The sequence below is a fragment of the Archocentrus centrarchus genome, chromosome 6 (assembly GCF_007364275.1).
Source record: "Archocentrus centrarchus isolate MPI-CPG fArcCen1 chromosome 6, fArcCen1, whole genome shotgun sequence".
Lineage (NCBI taxonomy): Eukaryota > Metazoa > Chordata > Actinopteri > Cichliformes > Cichlidae > Archocentrus > Archocentrus centrarchus.
The window spans coordinates 1059005-1073970 of NC_044351.1; the positions used below are offsets into that span (position 1 = coordinate 1059005).

At 44.3% G+C, this 14966-nt stretch overlaps 1 protein-coding gene across 4 annotated transcripts in view; it reads right to left on the bottom strand.

Moving 5' to 3' along the window:
- Window positions 1-14966, bottom strand: part of LOC115781206 (voltage-dependent calcium channel subunit alpha-2/delta-4-like) — a 93142-nt gene that overhangs the window by 5233 nt on the left and 72943 nt on the right. For all 4 annotated transcript variants that reach the window (XM_030730727.1, XM_030730725.1, XM_030730726.1 and 1 more), the window contains 4 exons: window positions 14876-14938; window positions 1302-1372; window positions 1111-1186; window positions 858-910 (listed from right to left, as the gene is read on the bottom strand). In XM_030730727.1, the coding sequence (XP_030586587.1) occupies window positions 858-910; window positions 1111-1186; window positions 1302-1372; window positions 14876-14938 (263 nt within the window). The remainder of the gene's footprint in view (window positions 1-857; window positions 911-1110; window positions 1187-1301; window positions 1373-14875; window positions 14939-14966) is intronic.

Here is a 14966-nt window from a genome sequence, read left to right on the forward strand (position 1 = left end):
GACACCTGGTTAAAGGCAATAAAAGCTCCTGACAGCAGCAGCGATGGGGAAACACTGAAGTGATGGAGTCACAAAGCAAAAATGAACTCTGCATGTTTCAGTCAGTAAAAGTCTTTTGGTTCAGTGATCTAGTCCAGCCGGGGGGGTGCTGTTCATATGATTTATGCATATTAAAAATATGACCCACAGCACACTGACTCATTATCCACAGGTTGGATTTCACACCCTTAAGGGATGAAACAGACAGAAGTCTCACTGCACATTAAGGCAGACCTGCAGACCTGAGCCTGCAGTGTGTTTGTTGGTTCAATGAACAAAGAACAATATTAATAATCACTGATGCAACTACTTCTATATTTTACTGTCCTAGGGGAATACAGCTTTCCTCTGTACCTTTAAGTGATGGAAAGCTGAAGTATTTGCACTTTACTTGAGTGTTTACTTGATTCTACTTTATACCTCTGCACCACCACATTCAAGTGGGAACTAGTGTGTATTATTTAATTCCAATCCATTTACATTACATTAGTTATATTTTACATATACAAAATATATGGTCTTCTTTCTTGTGACAGATTAAGTAACCCTGCATATTCACTGTACATGTTCTGCCCATTTCCAGCTCCATATTTTATCCCTGGACTCTGCGTGATCAATAATCCTTCATTATCCTGAGCCCTGATGCAGCCCGTCTGAAACTGCATTCAGTAATGAGCCAGTAATATAGTGTATAAATATATTATAGTGTATTTTCTTTTTTTAATACTTTTGATATATAACTAAAATATTTTTACTTTTATTTGGGAGATCTCTTCACTGCAGGATGTTTTAATCATGTTACTCTTTTTAATACTTACATCAGAGCGTTGGAGAAGAACCATCTTATCAAAGCCACGATGCCGTAGAACGGCTGCACGAGGGGAAACGGGAAAACATGGAATTAATACTTTATGAAGAATAAATCATAAAAGTCGTCATGAGATTACTTTAATCTTTGGATGTTACCTGTGCCTTGGTATTTAAGAAATATTTAATAGGTAATCTACATAAGAGGTAAACCTCTGCTGTCATCAGAAGCTAAATGTGGTGAAGAACAATGATGAGACTCACGCTGAGCAGAGGTCGAGCGCTGCTGGCGTGATGGTGGCCGGTCTTACACATCGCCTGGTAGTCGAACAGTGACACTCTGAAGACAAATGCTCAGGTTAAACTCTGACAGGAAGAGAGCTGCTTCTGTTCTTCATAGTTATCAAAATATTGTTTTACAATCAAAAGAAATTAGTGGAAAATGTTAGTCGTACTTTTTAAACATTCCCATCTTGATCAGCGACGCCATGATGGACCCGTCTATCTCGCCAAAGAAGCGACCGATCTGTGAAAGACAACATAAAGCCAGCAGGCTTTCTGTTATTAGAATTTAACAACATAAACGTCACAGTGCTGAGTACTTGATAACTTTTACAGAGTTGTAAGAACAAACTGGGATAGGCTCCAGCCCCCCCACAACCCTGAATTGGATACATGGATGGATGGGATGGACTGACTGATGGATGGATGGATGGATGGATGGATGGATGGACTGACTGATGGATGGATGGATGGATGGACTGATGGATGGATGGATGGACTGACTGATGGATGGATGGATGGATGAGATGGACTGACTGATGGATGGATGGATGGATGGATGGACTGACGGATGGATGGATGGACTGACTGACGGATGGATGGATGGATGAGATGGACTGACTGATGGATGGATGGATGGATGGACTGATGGATGGATGGATGGACTGACTGACGGATGGATGGATGGATGAGATGGACTGACTGATGGATGGATGGACTGACTGACTGACTGACGGATAGATGGGTGGATGGATGGGATGGACTGACTGATGGATGGATGGATGGACTGACGGATGGGTGGATGGATGGACTGACGGATGGGTGGATGGATGGGTGGATGGACTGACTGATGGATGGATGGATGGATGGATGGACTGACTGATGGATGGATGGATGGATGGACTGACTGATGGATGGATGGATGGATGGGTAAAACTGGATGGCCCTGGAGCAGGTGATTAAACCGGCTCCTCTGCTGAGCATCAGTGTTACCTGTGAGGTGAGGTGTCTGCAGAGCCCAGAGGATGCTAAAAGATAACGTCCACTACAGCTCATGCTGCTGCCATGCGGCAGCCTCCTGCTTTATCACCAGACTTCAGAGCTGGTTCTTTCCTCGGGCCATGAGACGACTGAATCATCCTTCACACTTTGTCAAAATGCTGTTTTGATTATTTTGTAATTTTTTAATTTGTATTTCACAGAATGAAACTCTCATTTTTGTGTGAAAAATAGTATTCCATTATGATTAATGATCATGAATCTCAAAGAGCTGCATTGGTTTGAAACAGGAAGTGAGGAAATAACAGCCTTGTCTTGAAGTAATATCATGCAGACTCATCCATCCACCCCAACCTCCTCATTTATCCCTGTTATGATTACTATGGTCACAAGAGGGTGCTACTGCAATAAAACAAAATTATGGGTCATAATCATGTGCTCCACATAAATGCAGACCAGTAACCATTTACCTGCTAATCTAGGGTTGCTGCATGCACCTCCTTAAAAATGCACCCAAAGGCTCAAAGTAAATTACCATGACGGTAATTTACTTTACTCACTTTACTCAGTCTGTGGAGAAATACTGTCTGCTGGAATTCTCCTCTATTCTAAGATATGTTAATACAACACGATCAGTCAGCAGGTTTGGATAAAGTCACGGATGGTTTCAGAGAGATTTAAAATCATTGCTGTGTTCAGGCTGAGAGTCTGCAGTGAGTCGGCTCTCTCCGGCCTCAGCAGCAGGACCAGAGTGTCTGAATTATTCAGAGCGTTTTGTCTCAGCGGCTCTGTTCACGTTTACAAGCTGCTCTCTGCCCACACTTCATCTCTGTCTGGACGGATTCTCCCAGCAGCCTCGGAGGATTCACGGCTTGCTGAGTGTTAGCAGTTGGATCTGCTTACACATGAAACTTGACCCTCTGTTTTCCTAACAGCAGCAGTTATAGCAGAGGGTAAACACATTGAAATAAACATAAAAGCAATATGAGTGCCAGGGGCTGGGCTGGCACACAGCAGCAAAGGCAGCCAGGCAGGTTCAAGTCTCCTTACTGTCTCTGAAAGGCTTCAACCCAAACAGGCTTTTTACATTTAACATTAACAGTCTGATCAGCAGAACTCATCGTCTCAACAAAACAAGCAGGAACTTCAATTCACAGCAAAGTGAAATGTTTGTCAGATTTTAGAGTTGTCCAACCACAAAGACTGCAAATCTGTGAGTTCTTCAGTCCTCCTCCACGTGTGCAAAAAAAGCTGCAAATATGGCATTAACACGAAGCAAGTTTCATAATACGAGCAATAGCTCGACTGCTCAGTGGTTACCACTCACAGCCAGGGGGTCCTCAGTGTGAACCCTGTGAGAAGTCTGCATGTTCCCTGCATGCTTGCAGTGGTTTCCTCCAGAAGCTCCCACTTCTAAAAGGTTAACGCTGATTATGGATGCCAAAAGGAAACCTCTGGGGCTGAAGAATGAAGCCAAACCAGAAGAACCAAAAACAAATGATCAAATTATCATTAGCAGCTAATGGAACATCAAGGATGTGAGGGAAATGCTTCATGGTGGACGGCTGTATGTGAACCAAGGGGGTCATTTTGCAGTAGCAGGAAGTATGTCAAGAAACACAAAACTAAACAAACAGCTGAGCAAAACCAAGCAGAGACCTACAGGAACCTGCAGTTCCTCTAATGTCCACTGGAGGCTGAGTCAGTCCCCACAGACTCCCATGATACAATGTCTCACTTTACAGCATTACACCACAGTTTAGGACTCTGTGGATAGCTGTCTTTTCATAGCAACTGCATGGGGAAACGTTTTTCTTTTTCATGTTTTCCAGGTGAATTTTGTTGAAACAGGGCTGAACTGTACTCTTGTGTTAACGTCACTTTAACCAAAGGTGGTGCAGCGAGGCAGTGTAGTCTCCAGTCTGCTCAGTCTCAGAGCAACAAAGTTTAACAACACAACAACACTGTGATGGGGATATTTGGAAGAAAATGGATGGATGAAAAGCTTCCAAACATGGTCCAAGGGAGGAAACTCAGGAACCAGCCAAAAGCTGCCACAGTGTAACAACAGGCGTTGATATAAAATCCTGGATTTCAGTCTAATCCAGACTGTGAAGGCCTGTAAAAACAGGACTATTCCAGGGAAGCACCGCCTCATCCCTTTCTGGAGTTCAAGGACCTAATGCTAGTCTGCAAATATCCAGGACCTGTTTTGGAGTCCTGAAGTCTTTGGCAGAGCATTAAAGTTTAACTCTGTATCAAAGTATGTACAGTGTAATGGTTTCATTCAGTCAAAACAAAAAACTATTTCTACTGTTTTAATTGTAAGTAGATTCCAGTAATGAGGCTTCCAGGGTTGCTAGCAGGCTGCAGTTAATTTCATGGGTTGGATTTTTCAGTCTAACCTGCCCTGAGGTTGAACACTGGCCTCACAGCAGGTTCTCAGACAGGATCATTGATCACTCGCACGTCTGCACACAGCCAGCACCGCCCAAAACAAGCCTTCTGTTTTGCTTTGTCACCCTGCTCGCTACACCTTCTCTCGCTGACCCATTTCTTATAGTCAGCACTGACTTAATTTTTCTGCTGATTAAATATTTACCATGCCCTGCAACGCACTACAGGCTGCACCTTCACACCACCACGGCTTCAGCATCGGGGAGGATTCAGGGCGTTTCCACAAACTTCCTGCAAATCCCAGAGCTCAGCAAAACATCGAGGAAGTGCTTCATCATAATATCTGCTTAGTAAGACCACTGGGAATGCAGGAGGCATGCAAATAATGAAGAATGAGCTGATTCTGGCTTTAGGGTTACACAATATTTTGCTGCTGCATGTAGATGATGTATCTCCTGTTAATCAGAGTTGAACAAAGCCACACGAGAACAACTAGTTTTAACTGAGGAGCAAATGTCTCACTGCTACTCCTCAGATATTTCACCAGTTGAACCAAAACATCGAGAGCGCTGGATTTACCACAGTTACACCTGAAAGCTTCTGATCTCATTATCAGTCTCATAAGAGAACAGATGCTTTACCAGATTCAGCTGCTACCCAGTTTCCATCTGCACTCCCTGGACAGGTATACAGTAAATGTACTCTATAATACAAATACATACACAGGGTACTAGATACAAATAGGATGATGTAATTATGCATACATAAATGGCCTAATAGCCTAGCCACACCCACAAATTAATATATATCATAAGACAGTTTCTCCATCATTCAGTCTGAGGGCTGGGCCATGAATATAAACGTCATATATATCCATTTCCACAGAACTAGACAGTAAAGCTTGGCTGACTGCAGTCCTCCACCCTCACACTCACTTTGCACCTTCATTTTGCTCTCAAAGTTCTCCTGCAGCATGAAGCATCAATAACCATCAATAACTTCAACTTTGAAGGTATACTTTACTGCATTTTAAAAATGCATGTGTGGCAACAGTCGAAGCTTTCTTCTATAAACAAAAAGCTGAGAAAGAATCACTAACTTTGTGTGACTTTGGTGTTTTAATGTATTTGTTGGAGTCAAACCTCCTTCATACTGGCTTTATAAAGATAGCATAAAGGAGGAACGTAGTTTTATAGCTGTGGAAAGTGCAGCCAAGGAGGAAGTGCCTTAAATGTACGTTCTCTGTAATGACCAGCAGGGGGCGACTTCTCTGGCTGCAGAAAGGCTATAAGATAACAGGCTTCAGCTCTCCGCCTCTATCTGTGGACAAAACACCAAGATCACAAAGACAAATCAGCTCGAGGCTTCATTACGAGGCTTCAGTAACCAATGTGGTCTCTCGGTGGTACATCCACCCCAGGCAGCAGGTATACGGGTCAAGACTTCCGGTTTCTCGTCCCCCCGGAGATCATTTATGTATGCAGATAAATATAATAAATACATATAAAGCAACTAAAAAAATGCCCAGATATGCAACTAAAGACTGCTCAAACATGATTGGTCATTAGAACTCAAGTAGAAACCAGAAGCTTCCAGCTAGCAAACCCTCACCTACAGAATGATTAAGATTAAGATTAAGATTAAGATTAAGATAGTGTTTATTTGTCACATGCACAGTTATACACAGTACAATGCACAGTGAAATGTATTTTGTACCTGCAACCATATATACACACACATATAAATAAGAAGAATAAAAATAAAAAAAAGTAATTCACACTATACACTATACTCTATATACTATACACTATACACACTTTTATAAATTATAATATTTACACTGTGCAATAATGGTCCAGTTAGGGCTCAGAGTTGAGCAGATGGATGGCTTGTGGGTAAAAACTCTTCTTCAACCTTTCAGTCTTAGTCCTCAGGCAGCGGTAACGCCGGCCTGATGGGAGCAGGGAGAAGAGAGAGTGTCCGGGGTGGCTGGGCTGTTTTAGGATCTTCATGGCCCTCAGCCTGCACTGCTTGGTGTAAATGTCCTGCAGGTTGGGGAGGGTGGTTCTGATGGTCCGTTCAGCTGAACGAACCACCCTTTTTAGGGCCATGAAGTCCTGCTTGGTGCAGTTTCCCATCCAGGTGGTGATGCTCCCACGCATGATGCTCTCGATGGTGCAGGTGTAAAAGTTCCTGAGCACCTTGAGTGGGAGCTTGAAGTCTCTCAGCCGCCTGAGGAGGTAGAGACGCTGTCTGGCCTTCTTCACAGTGATGTTTATGTGATGAGTCCAGGACAGGTCCTGTGAGATGGTCACTCCCAGGTATTTGAAAGTGTCCACTCTTTCCACCTCAGCACCACTGATGACAAGTGGATGGTAGTCCCTCTGCTGCTTCCTGCTGAAGTCCACAATCAGTTCCTTCGTTTTGCTGACGTTGAGCAGGAGGTGGTTCTCCTGGCACCAGTTCTCCAGGCGGGAGACCTCTCTCCTGTAGGCTGTCTCCTCATTGTGAGAGATTAGTCCCACAACAGCAGTGTCGTCAGCAAACTTGATGATGACGTTGGACTCTGACGTGGCCTCGCAGTCATGGGTGTACAGTGAGTACAGCAGAGGGCTGAGCACACAGCCTTGGGGGGATCCAGTGTTGAGGGTGAGGGAGGATGAGGTGAGGTGACCCACTCGTACCACCTGTGGTCTGCTGGTCAGGAAGCTGTGAACCCACCTGCACAGGGATGGGCCCAGGCCCAGGTCCAGCAGCTTAGAGACCAGCCTGGAGGGAACTATGGTGTTGAATGCTGAGCTGTAATCTACAAACAGCACTCTCACATAGTTCCCCTTACCAGTGTCTATGTGTGAAAGGGTCTTGTGGAGGAGGAAGGATATGGCATCATCTGTGGATCTGTCTGGCCGGTATGCAAACTGTAGTGGGTCGAGGGTGGTGGGCAGTGAGGAGGTGATGAATGTCTTGATGAGTCTCTCAAAACACTTCATCACCACAGAGGTGAGCGCTATGGGCCTGAAGTCATTGGGGCTGCTGGGGTGTGGTTTCTTTGGGACAGGGACTATGATGGACTTTTTAAAGCAGGTGGGAATCACACACAGTTTCAGTGAGAGGTTGAATATCAGTGTAAACACAGGTGCCAGCTGGTCAGCGCAGGTCTTAAGGACACGTCCACTAATACCGTCTGGTCCAGCCGCTTTCCTGGTGTTTACACGTCTAAACGCCCTCCTCACGTCGCGCTCCGTCACAGTGAGTGTCTCCGCCCCTCCGGCCGGGAGCGCAGCGGGCTGTCGGCTTCCCGACTCAAAGCGCGCAAAGAAGATGTTGAGTTCATCAGCCAGAGAAGCGTCGGCACTCACCGGGTGTGTGTGTGGTGCTTTGTAGTCCGTGATGGTGCGTAGTCCCTGCCACAGTCCCCTGGAGTCAGACTGTTGTAGTTGCTGTTCCAGTCTGCGGCCGTAGCGATGTTTAGCCTCTTTCACCGCTCTGCGGACGTTGTATGATGCAACCTTGTAGTCCTCCATGTTCCCAGAGGCGAGGCCGGAGTTGTAGGCAACGGTGCGGGACCTCAGGGCGTCGCGGACAGATTTATCCACCCACGGCTTCTGGTTGGGAAAAGTCCTGATGGTCCTCCTAAGTGAAGTGTCTTCAACAACTTTCCCAATAAATCCCACAACAGTTTCCGTAAACTCCTCGATGTCTCCGCCCGCGCTGCTGCGAAACATGTCCCAGTCGGTTGAATCCAACGCACCCTGCAGAGCGGCCTCTGTTTGATCAGACCACCGTGTCACTTCTCTCACAGCAGGGGGTTCCTGCCTGAGCCGTTGTTTGTATTTCGGCATGAGAAGTACAGAGGTGTGGTCAGACTTCCCAAAAGGCGGAAGAGGCTTTGCTTTGTAGCCATCTTTGAATGCAGAGTAGCAGTGGTCTAGGGTCCTCTCTCCTCTGGTGGGGCAGTCGATGTGTTGAATCAACTCCGGTATCAGCTTTTTCAAGTTTGCACTGTTAAAGTCCCCGGCTACGATGAGAGCCGCATCACGCTGGTTAGCCTGATAGGTGGAAATAGCCTCATGTAGCTCGGATAGTGCAGTGTTTGTGTCCGCCTGAGGTGGAATATAGACGGCGCTGAAGATGACCGAAGTGAACTCGCGGGGCAGGTAGTGGGGACGGCATTTCAGGGTTAGGAGCTCCAGGTTAGGCGAACATGATTGTTTCAGAAGGACAACATTCCTACTGTCACACCAGTTGTTATTAATCATTAGGCACACACCTCCTCCTCTTGATTTTCCAGACTCACTCGTTCTGTCCGTGCGATGAACACTGAAGAACTCCGACGGCTGTACGGCGTGGTCCGGTATGAGGGGAGTCAGCCATGTCTCCGTGAGACAGATGATGTTGCAGTCCCTTATGTCCCTCTGAAACTGTATCCTGGCCCTGAGTTCGTCCAGCTTGTTATCCAGTGACTGGACATTAGCCAACAGGATGCTCGGCAGTGGCGTTTGGTGCGCTCTGCGCCTCAGCCTCTCTCTTACGCCGGCTCTTTTCCCTCGGGGCCTTTTCCATGACCTGGTCCGTCCTTTGTTTGAGCTGGCCCACTGGAAACGCAGTATCTCCCGAGGCCAAGTCGGGTCGGGAGAAAAAGGTGTCAGAATACAGCCAGAGTGCTGTATTCTGCAGAATACAGCCAGAGTGCTGTATTCTGATATTAAAAAGAGTCTGTCTGTCATACGTGATATGACACAGAGCAGGCGGAATTATAAAGTCCAAAATTAGAGCTAAACCTAATATATACAAACAAAGCGTAGGAGCAGGTACGACGGCTGCTGACCTCACCGGCGCCATCTTAACATTTGTTAAATCTGTGCAGATTTCAGCACGCACAGATTATCCGTCACACTGAATTTGGCCATTTCTTGCAGCAGAGATTTGCAGGTACTTCAAGTGTAACCTTTCAGTTTATATGCTGATTAACCTTTTTCTTTTAATGTAGAAATATTTAGTGAAATTTATGACTTGAATTTCTGAGCAAGTTCAGTTTAAATTATTGAACCTGACTAATCTGAGCAGTGGTGTTTCTAAAGGCAGGTCTCCGGTGGCTGAGTCTAGTTTGGAGTACAGACAAAAATACAGATCTTTTTTTTCCTCCAAGCCATGGCATTAAGGCTAACCCTAAAGTGTTCCTCTTACTGCACATACAGAGAAGGTTTAGGCAGCTCTAACTCAAACTCAAGGTCCTTTTGGCAGCTAGAAGGTCAGCATACATAACAAGGTTCATCCGGACTCTGCAGAGCTGGTCTGAGGTCACTAAGACAACATCAGAGACAACTAACACAAACATCAGGCCTGCTAACGTATAGCTGCATTAAAGACAGGTTAAAAAGCTGAAACACAAATTAACATTTAAGCAGAGGGGCAGATGTGGGTGCGGCTGCTTAGCTCGGGGTGATGGTATACATTGAGTGTGTGTATGTACGGAGGCTCGGTGGGCTCAGGATTAATCCTCAGTAATGTGGCTCTTAACAGGCTGGGTTAATCCAGAGTTAACAAGCAGCTGTCAGATGGACAGCAGACTCACAGTCCTCACATTTCTTCACAGGATGACGCATCATTTTACAGTGACATATGAGCGGGATGGAAGCCCATCAGTACCAAGACAAAACACTGATGGGAAAAACCCACCAATAGATATTTATGAAAAATAATTCTATATTCATGTTCCAAACAAGTTTTAAATTAAACCACATAAGTAGAAAATAAATGGAACCCACTGTTTTATGCAGAAAGAAACATTTACAGAAATGAACTGAGAGTATTTAAACAATTGAATGGGGATTAGTCTGCTATCAGCTCAGACTCTGACAGTTAGATGCAATTTATTTGTGATAATTCAATTCAGTTCAACCTTATTTATATAGCGCCAAATCAGAACAGTCGCCTCAAGGCGCTTTGTATTGTGGGTAAAGACCCTACAATAATACAGAGAAAACCCAACAGTCCAAACGACCCCCTATGAGCAGCACTTGGTGACAGTGGGAAGGAAAAACTCCCTTTAACAGGAAGAAACCTCCAGCAGAACCAGGCTCAGGGAGGGGGGGTCATCTGCTGAGGGGGGAGAGACAGAGATTAATAATAACTAATGATTAAATACAGAGTGGAGTATAAACAAAGTAAATAAGGTGAATGAAATGAAACAGTGCATCATGTGAACCCCCCAGCAGCCTAGGCCTATAGCAGCATAACTAAGGGATGGTTCAGGGTCACCTGATCCAGCCCTAACTATAAGCTTTATCATAAAGGAAAGTTTTAAGCCTAATCTTAAAAATAGAGAGGGTGTCTGTCTCCTGAATCCAAGCTGGGAGCTGGTTCCACAGAAGAGGGGCCTGAAAGCTGAAGGCTCTGCCTCCCATTCTACTCTTAAGTATCCTAGGAACCACAAGTAAGCCAGCAGTCTGAGAGCGAAGTGCTCTGTTGGGGTGATATGGTACTATGAGGTCTTTGAGATAAGATGAGGCCTGATTATTCAAGACCTTGTATGTGAGGAGAAGAATTTTAAATTCTATTCTAGATTTAACAGGGAGCCAATGAAGAGAAGCCAATATGGGAGAAATATGCTCTCTCTTTCTAGTCCCTGTCAGTACTCTAGTTGCAGCATTTTGGATCAGCTGAAGGCTTTTCAGGGAGCTTTTAGGACAGCCTGATAATAATGAATTACAATAGTCCAGCCTAGAAGTAATAAATGCATGAATGAGCTTTTCAGCATCACTCTGAGAAAGGATGTTTCTAATTTTAGAAATATTGCACAAATGCAAAAATGCGGTCCTACATATTTGTTTAATATGTGCATTGAAGGACATATCCTGGTCAAAAATGACTCCTAGATTTCTCACAGTGTTACTGGAGGCCAAAGTAATGCCATCCAGAGTAAGTATCTGGTTAGACACCATGTTTCTAAGATTTGTGGGGCCGAGTACAAGAACTTCAGTTTGATCTGAATTTAGAAGCAGGAAATTAGAGGTCATCCAGGCCTTAATGTCTTTAAGACATTCCTGCAGTTTAACTAATTGATGTGTGTCATCTGGCTTCATTGATAGGTAAAGCTGAGTATCATCTGCATAACAATGAAAATTGATGCAGTGCTTTCTAATAATACTGCCTAAGGGAAGCATGTATAATGTAAATAAAACTGGTCCTAGCACAGAACCCTGTGGAACTCCATAATTAACCTTAGTGTGTGAAGAAGACTCCCCATTTACATGAACAAATTGGAGTCTATGAGATAAATATGATTCAAACCACTGCAGTGCAGTACCTTTAATACCTATAGTATGCTCTAATCTGTGTAATAAAATGTTATGATCAACAGTAACAAAGCTGCACTGAGGTCCAACAGGACAAGAACAGAGATGAGTCCACTGTCAGAGGCTGTAAGAAGATCATTTCTAACCTTCACTAATGCTGTTTCTGTACTGTGATGAATTCTGAAACCTGACTGAAACTCTTCAAATAAACCATTCCTCTGCAGATGATCAGTTAGCTGTTTTACAACTACTCTTTCAAGAATCTTTGAGAGAAAAGGAAGGTTGGAGATTGGCCTATAATTAGCTAAGACAGCTGGGTCAAGTGATGGCTTTTTAAGCAGAGGTTTAATTACAGCCACCTTGAAGGCCTGTGGTACATAGCCAACTAATAAAGACTGATTGATCATATTTAAGATCTGTATGCTGAACATAAATTAGCAAAGTGATTGTTAATTTTTCTGGTGGGATTAGTAGAGACATTGATTGGATTCAGGACCCTGGATTGTACCGTTAATGAAGCCATAACTCTCTGCAAAAGAAGCTTTTAAACTTTTAAAAAAAAGCTTTTTAAACCTTATTTTGGTCAAAGTCCCCAAACCTTTAAAGCAGGTTTTTTAATCAGGCTTGACAGGTAATTCCATACATAAGGGCCTTTCTCCACTGATTTAGACAGGGGCTTTAAAATGACTGCGTCTTGATGGTTGGCAAGACTTGCTTCTAGAAGGGTTTTGATTACAGTCAACATTCAAAAAATGAATCCTTTCTCCTTAAGGTCACCCTGAAAACACACACATCTGCAACATAATCAGGGTACCATTATTGTAGGGTCTTTACGTTACATTATAAAGCACCTTGAAGTAACTGTTTGTTGTGATTTGGTGCTATATAAATAAAATTGAAATGAATTGAATTAATCACACAAGCCAAAGATTTCAGTCATTCTCATTTGAGAAACACAAAGTTCTGCTTCCAAGTAACAACCCGTGATTCATGAGGAGGAACATTTACAGAGTGAGCTTTAAAGCTCATTTTTTCTACTTTTTTATAAGGTTTTTGGTCCTGTGGAAGAAGAAGTGTTATCAGTGGGTTCCTGTTCCTATTATGCAAGTCTGATGATGCATGTCCACACTGATGGTACAATCAAAAAGGCTTGATCCAAGAACACTGGCCTCGGTGGAGGTCTGCGCCCCTTTGAGTTTTAAAGGTTTAGGATGGAGAAAAAGCAAAGAACATGCCTCAGGGCAATCTTTGCTTGCAGGGAAACTACCTGCAGGGTTTTTCTCTGAGAGGACATGTGACTGACTTAAAGCCACAACCCAAACATTGATGTGAACTCAGCCTGTCGGGGTCAAATCCATCCTCCTTCACAGCCGGTCAGACGAAGGAGGCAGGCGCGTCTCTCTCTCTCTCTCTCACACACACACACACACACACACACACACACACACAGATTAGGACCCAAACTGTCCTCAAATCCTGCGAGCCTTCCAGATGTTGTTTATATTAAATGGTCCAGAGAGCTGCCACAAAACTGAGAAATGACCTCCTGACTCTGACTGCAGGTCTGACAGATGGATGACACGGCCACCACTCTGGCACCAAATTCATCACTTTTTTTTTTTATCAAAAAACCCAACTTCCTGACTCCAACCAGGTTAAACCAAACAGGCCAAGATCCAATTCGTTTAATGGGAATTATTTCAGAGCCTCTTAAATGTGCCAGAATAACATCACCAAACACACAACAGATTTATAGCAAAAGCATTTGATTCATTAGCTGTTTGTACTTGTTTCACATCCTGATAAAATGAGAATGAAATCTTGGGTGAAATGTTGTCTGCGATGCTCTGAAGCCACAGTCATTTTAGAGCAGAGATGTGCTTTAGTGCACATCTCTGTATTTCATGCAGCACAGGCAGGGACTGGAACAATAATTCAGGCTGAGAATTTGACTCCATCCCAGAGTCCCAGTCTCTACAAGATGATGGTTATGAACTTTCTTTCTGCTTCAGGCTCTGTGTGTGCTTAAATAAAAGGGGACGTTTCATGCATTATACCGTATGACTCTCCGTCTGCACAAAATGCTCCCTGTGAGTGCCGCCTACTCCGATCAGAGACGCTATCAGAGGAAATGATGATAGAGTTCTATAAGGAATATGAATACATATAAATTCCAGTGACAGTGGGCACACAGACTGATCCAAGCCAGATTATGTGCCCCATGCTGAGCTACCAGGTAACAAAAGAGCCACACTGAAAACTCACTACCATTAATCTCACTCTGTAGAACACCCCTCAGGTCTCTGACTGACACTTCAGAATTTAGCTGCACCCCTCTCTCTGTTCTCCACCTTTCCTTTGACCGTTCATTACAGACCGTTTATCTAATGCTACGTGTAGAGAAGCAGGTAGCACTGAGACTGTGGGCCTGCCCGAGACAGACAGAGGTGCATACATCTGAGTGAAAGCATGCAGTCTATAGGAGAGGGTGACAGAGTCGCGCCCGCTGCATCCTCAGAGGTTTGTAAACTCATTCCTGCTTTTATAAAGTCACTGCTTAAATCCACAGCGGGCCAAAGTCACTCTTAGGCCACCGGGAAATGTCCCAGTCCCCTGATGAAGACTCAGGCCAGCAGAGCAGGATGAAGCAAATGTTTGTGGCAACTGCAAAAAAAGTTAATACATTTCTATCAATTATCAGTAATCTGCAGTACTGATGCAAACCTACAAACTGCATCAGTGTGCGAAAGAAAGCGTCCATGTATCCATGGCAACAGTTGTGTAAATGTGCACGATGCAGACAGAAAACAGCTCCATACACGAAGCTCCCCGTAAGAAGGTTTGTGGATTTGTTTGAGTGTCTGGGTCATGGTTTCTGCTGCTGAGGTTCACACATGCATCAGCCCTCTGTGGCTGATATCTGCAGAACCAGGCAGCTCACACCAAAATGTCTCCATGGATAAATATCCCAGCAGGCCCCAGGAAGAATCCAGAGATTTGATTCTGGGGTGAAGTGCTCAAAGGTATCATGGTAAGGTGTGACGGCATCTCACCTCACTCCTCTCTTTGGACAGCAGGATGAAGCCGTTGTTGTCGACCAGGAAACAGTTCAGATCCTGAACAGGAAGAAGCAGGAAGAAATGT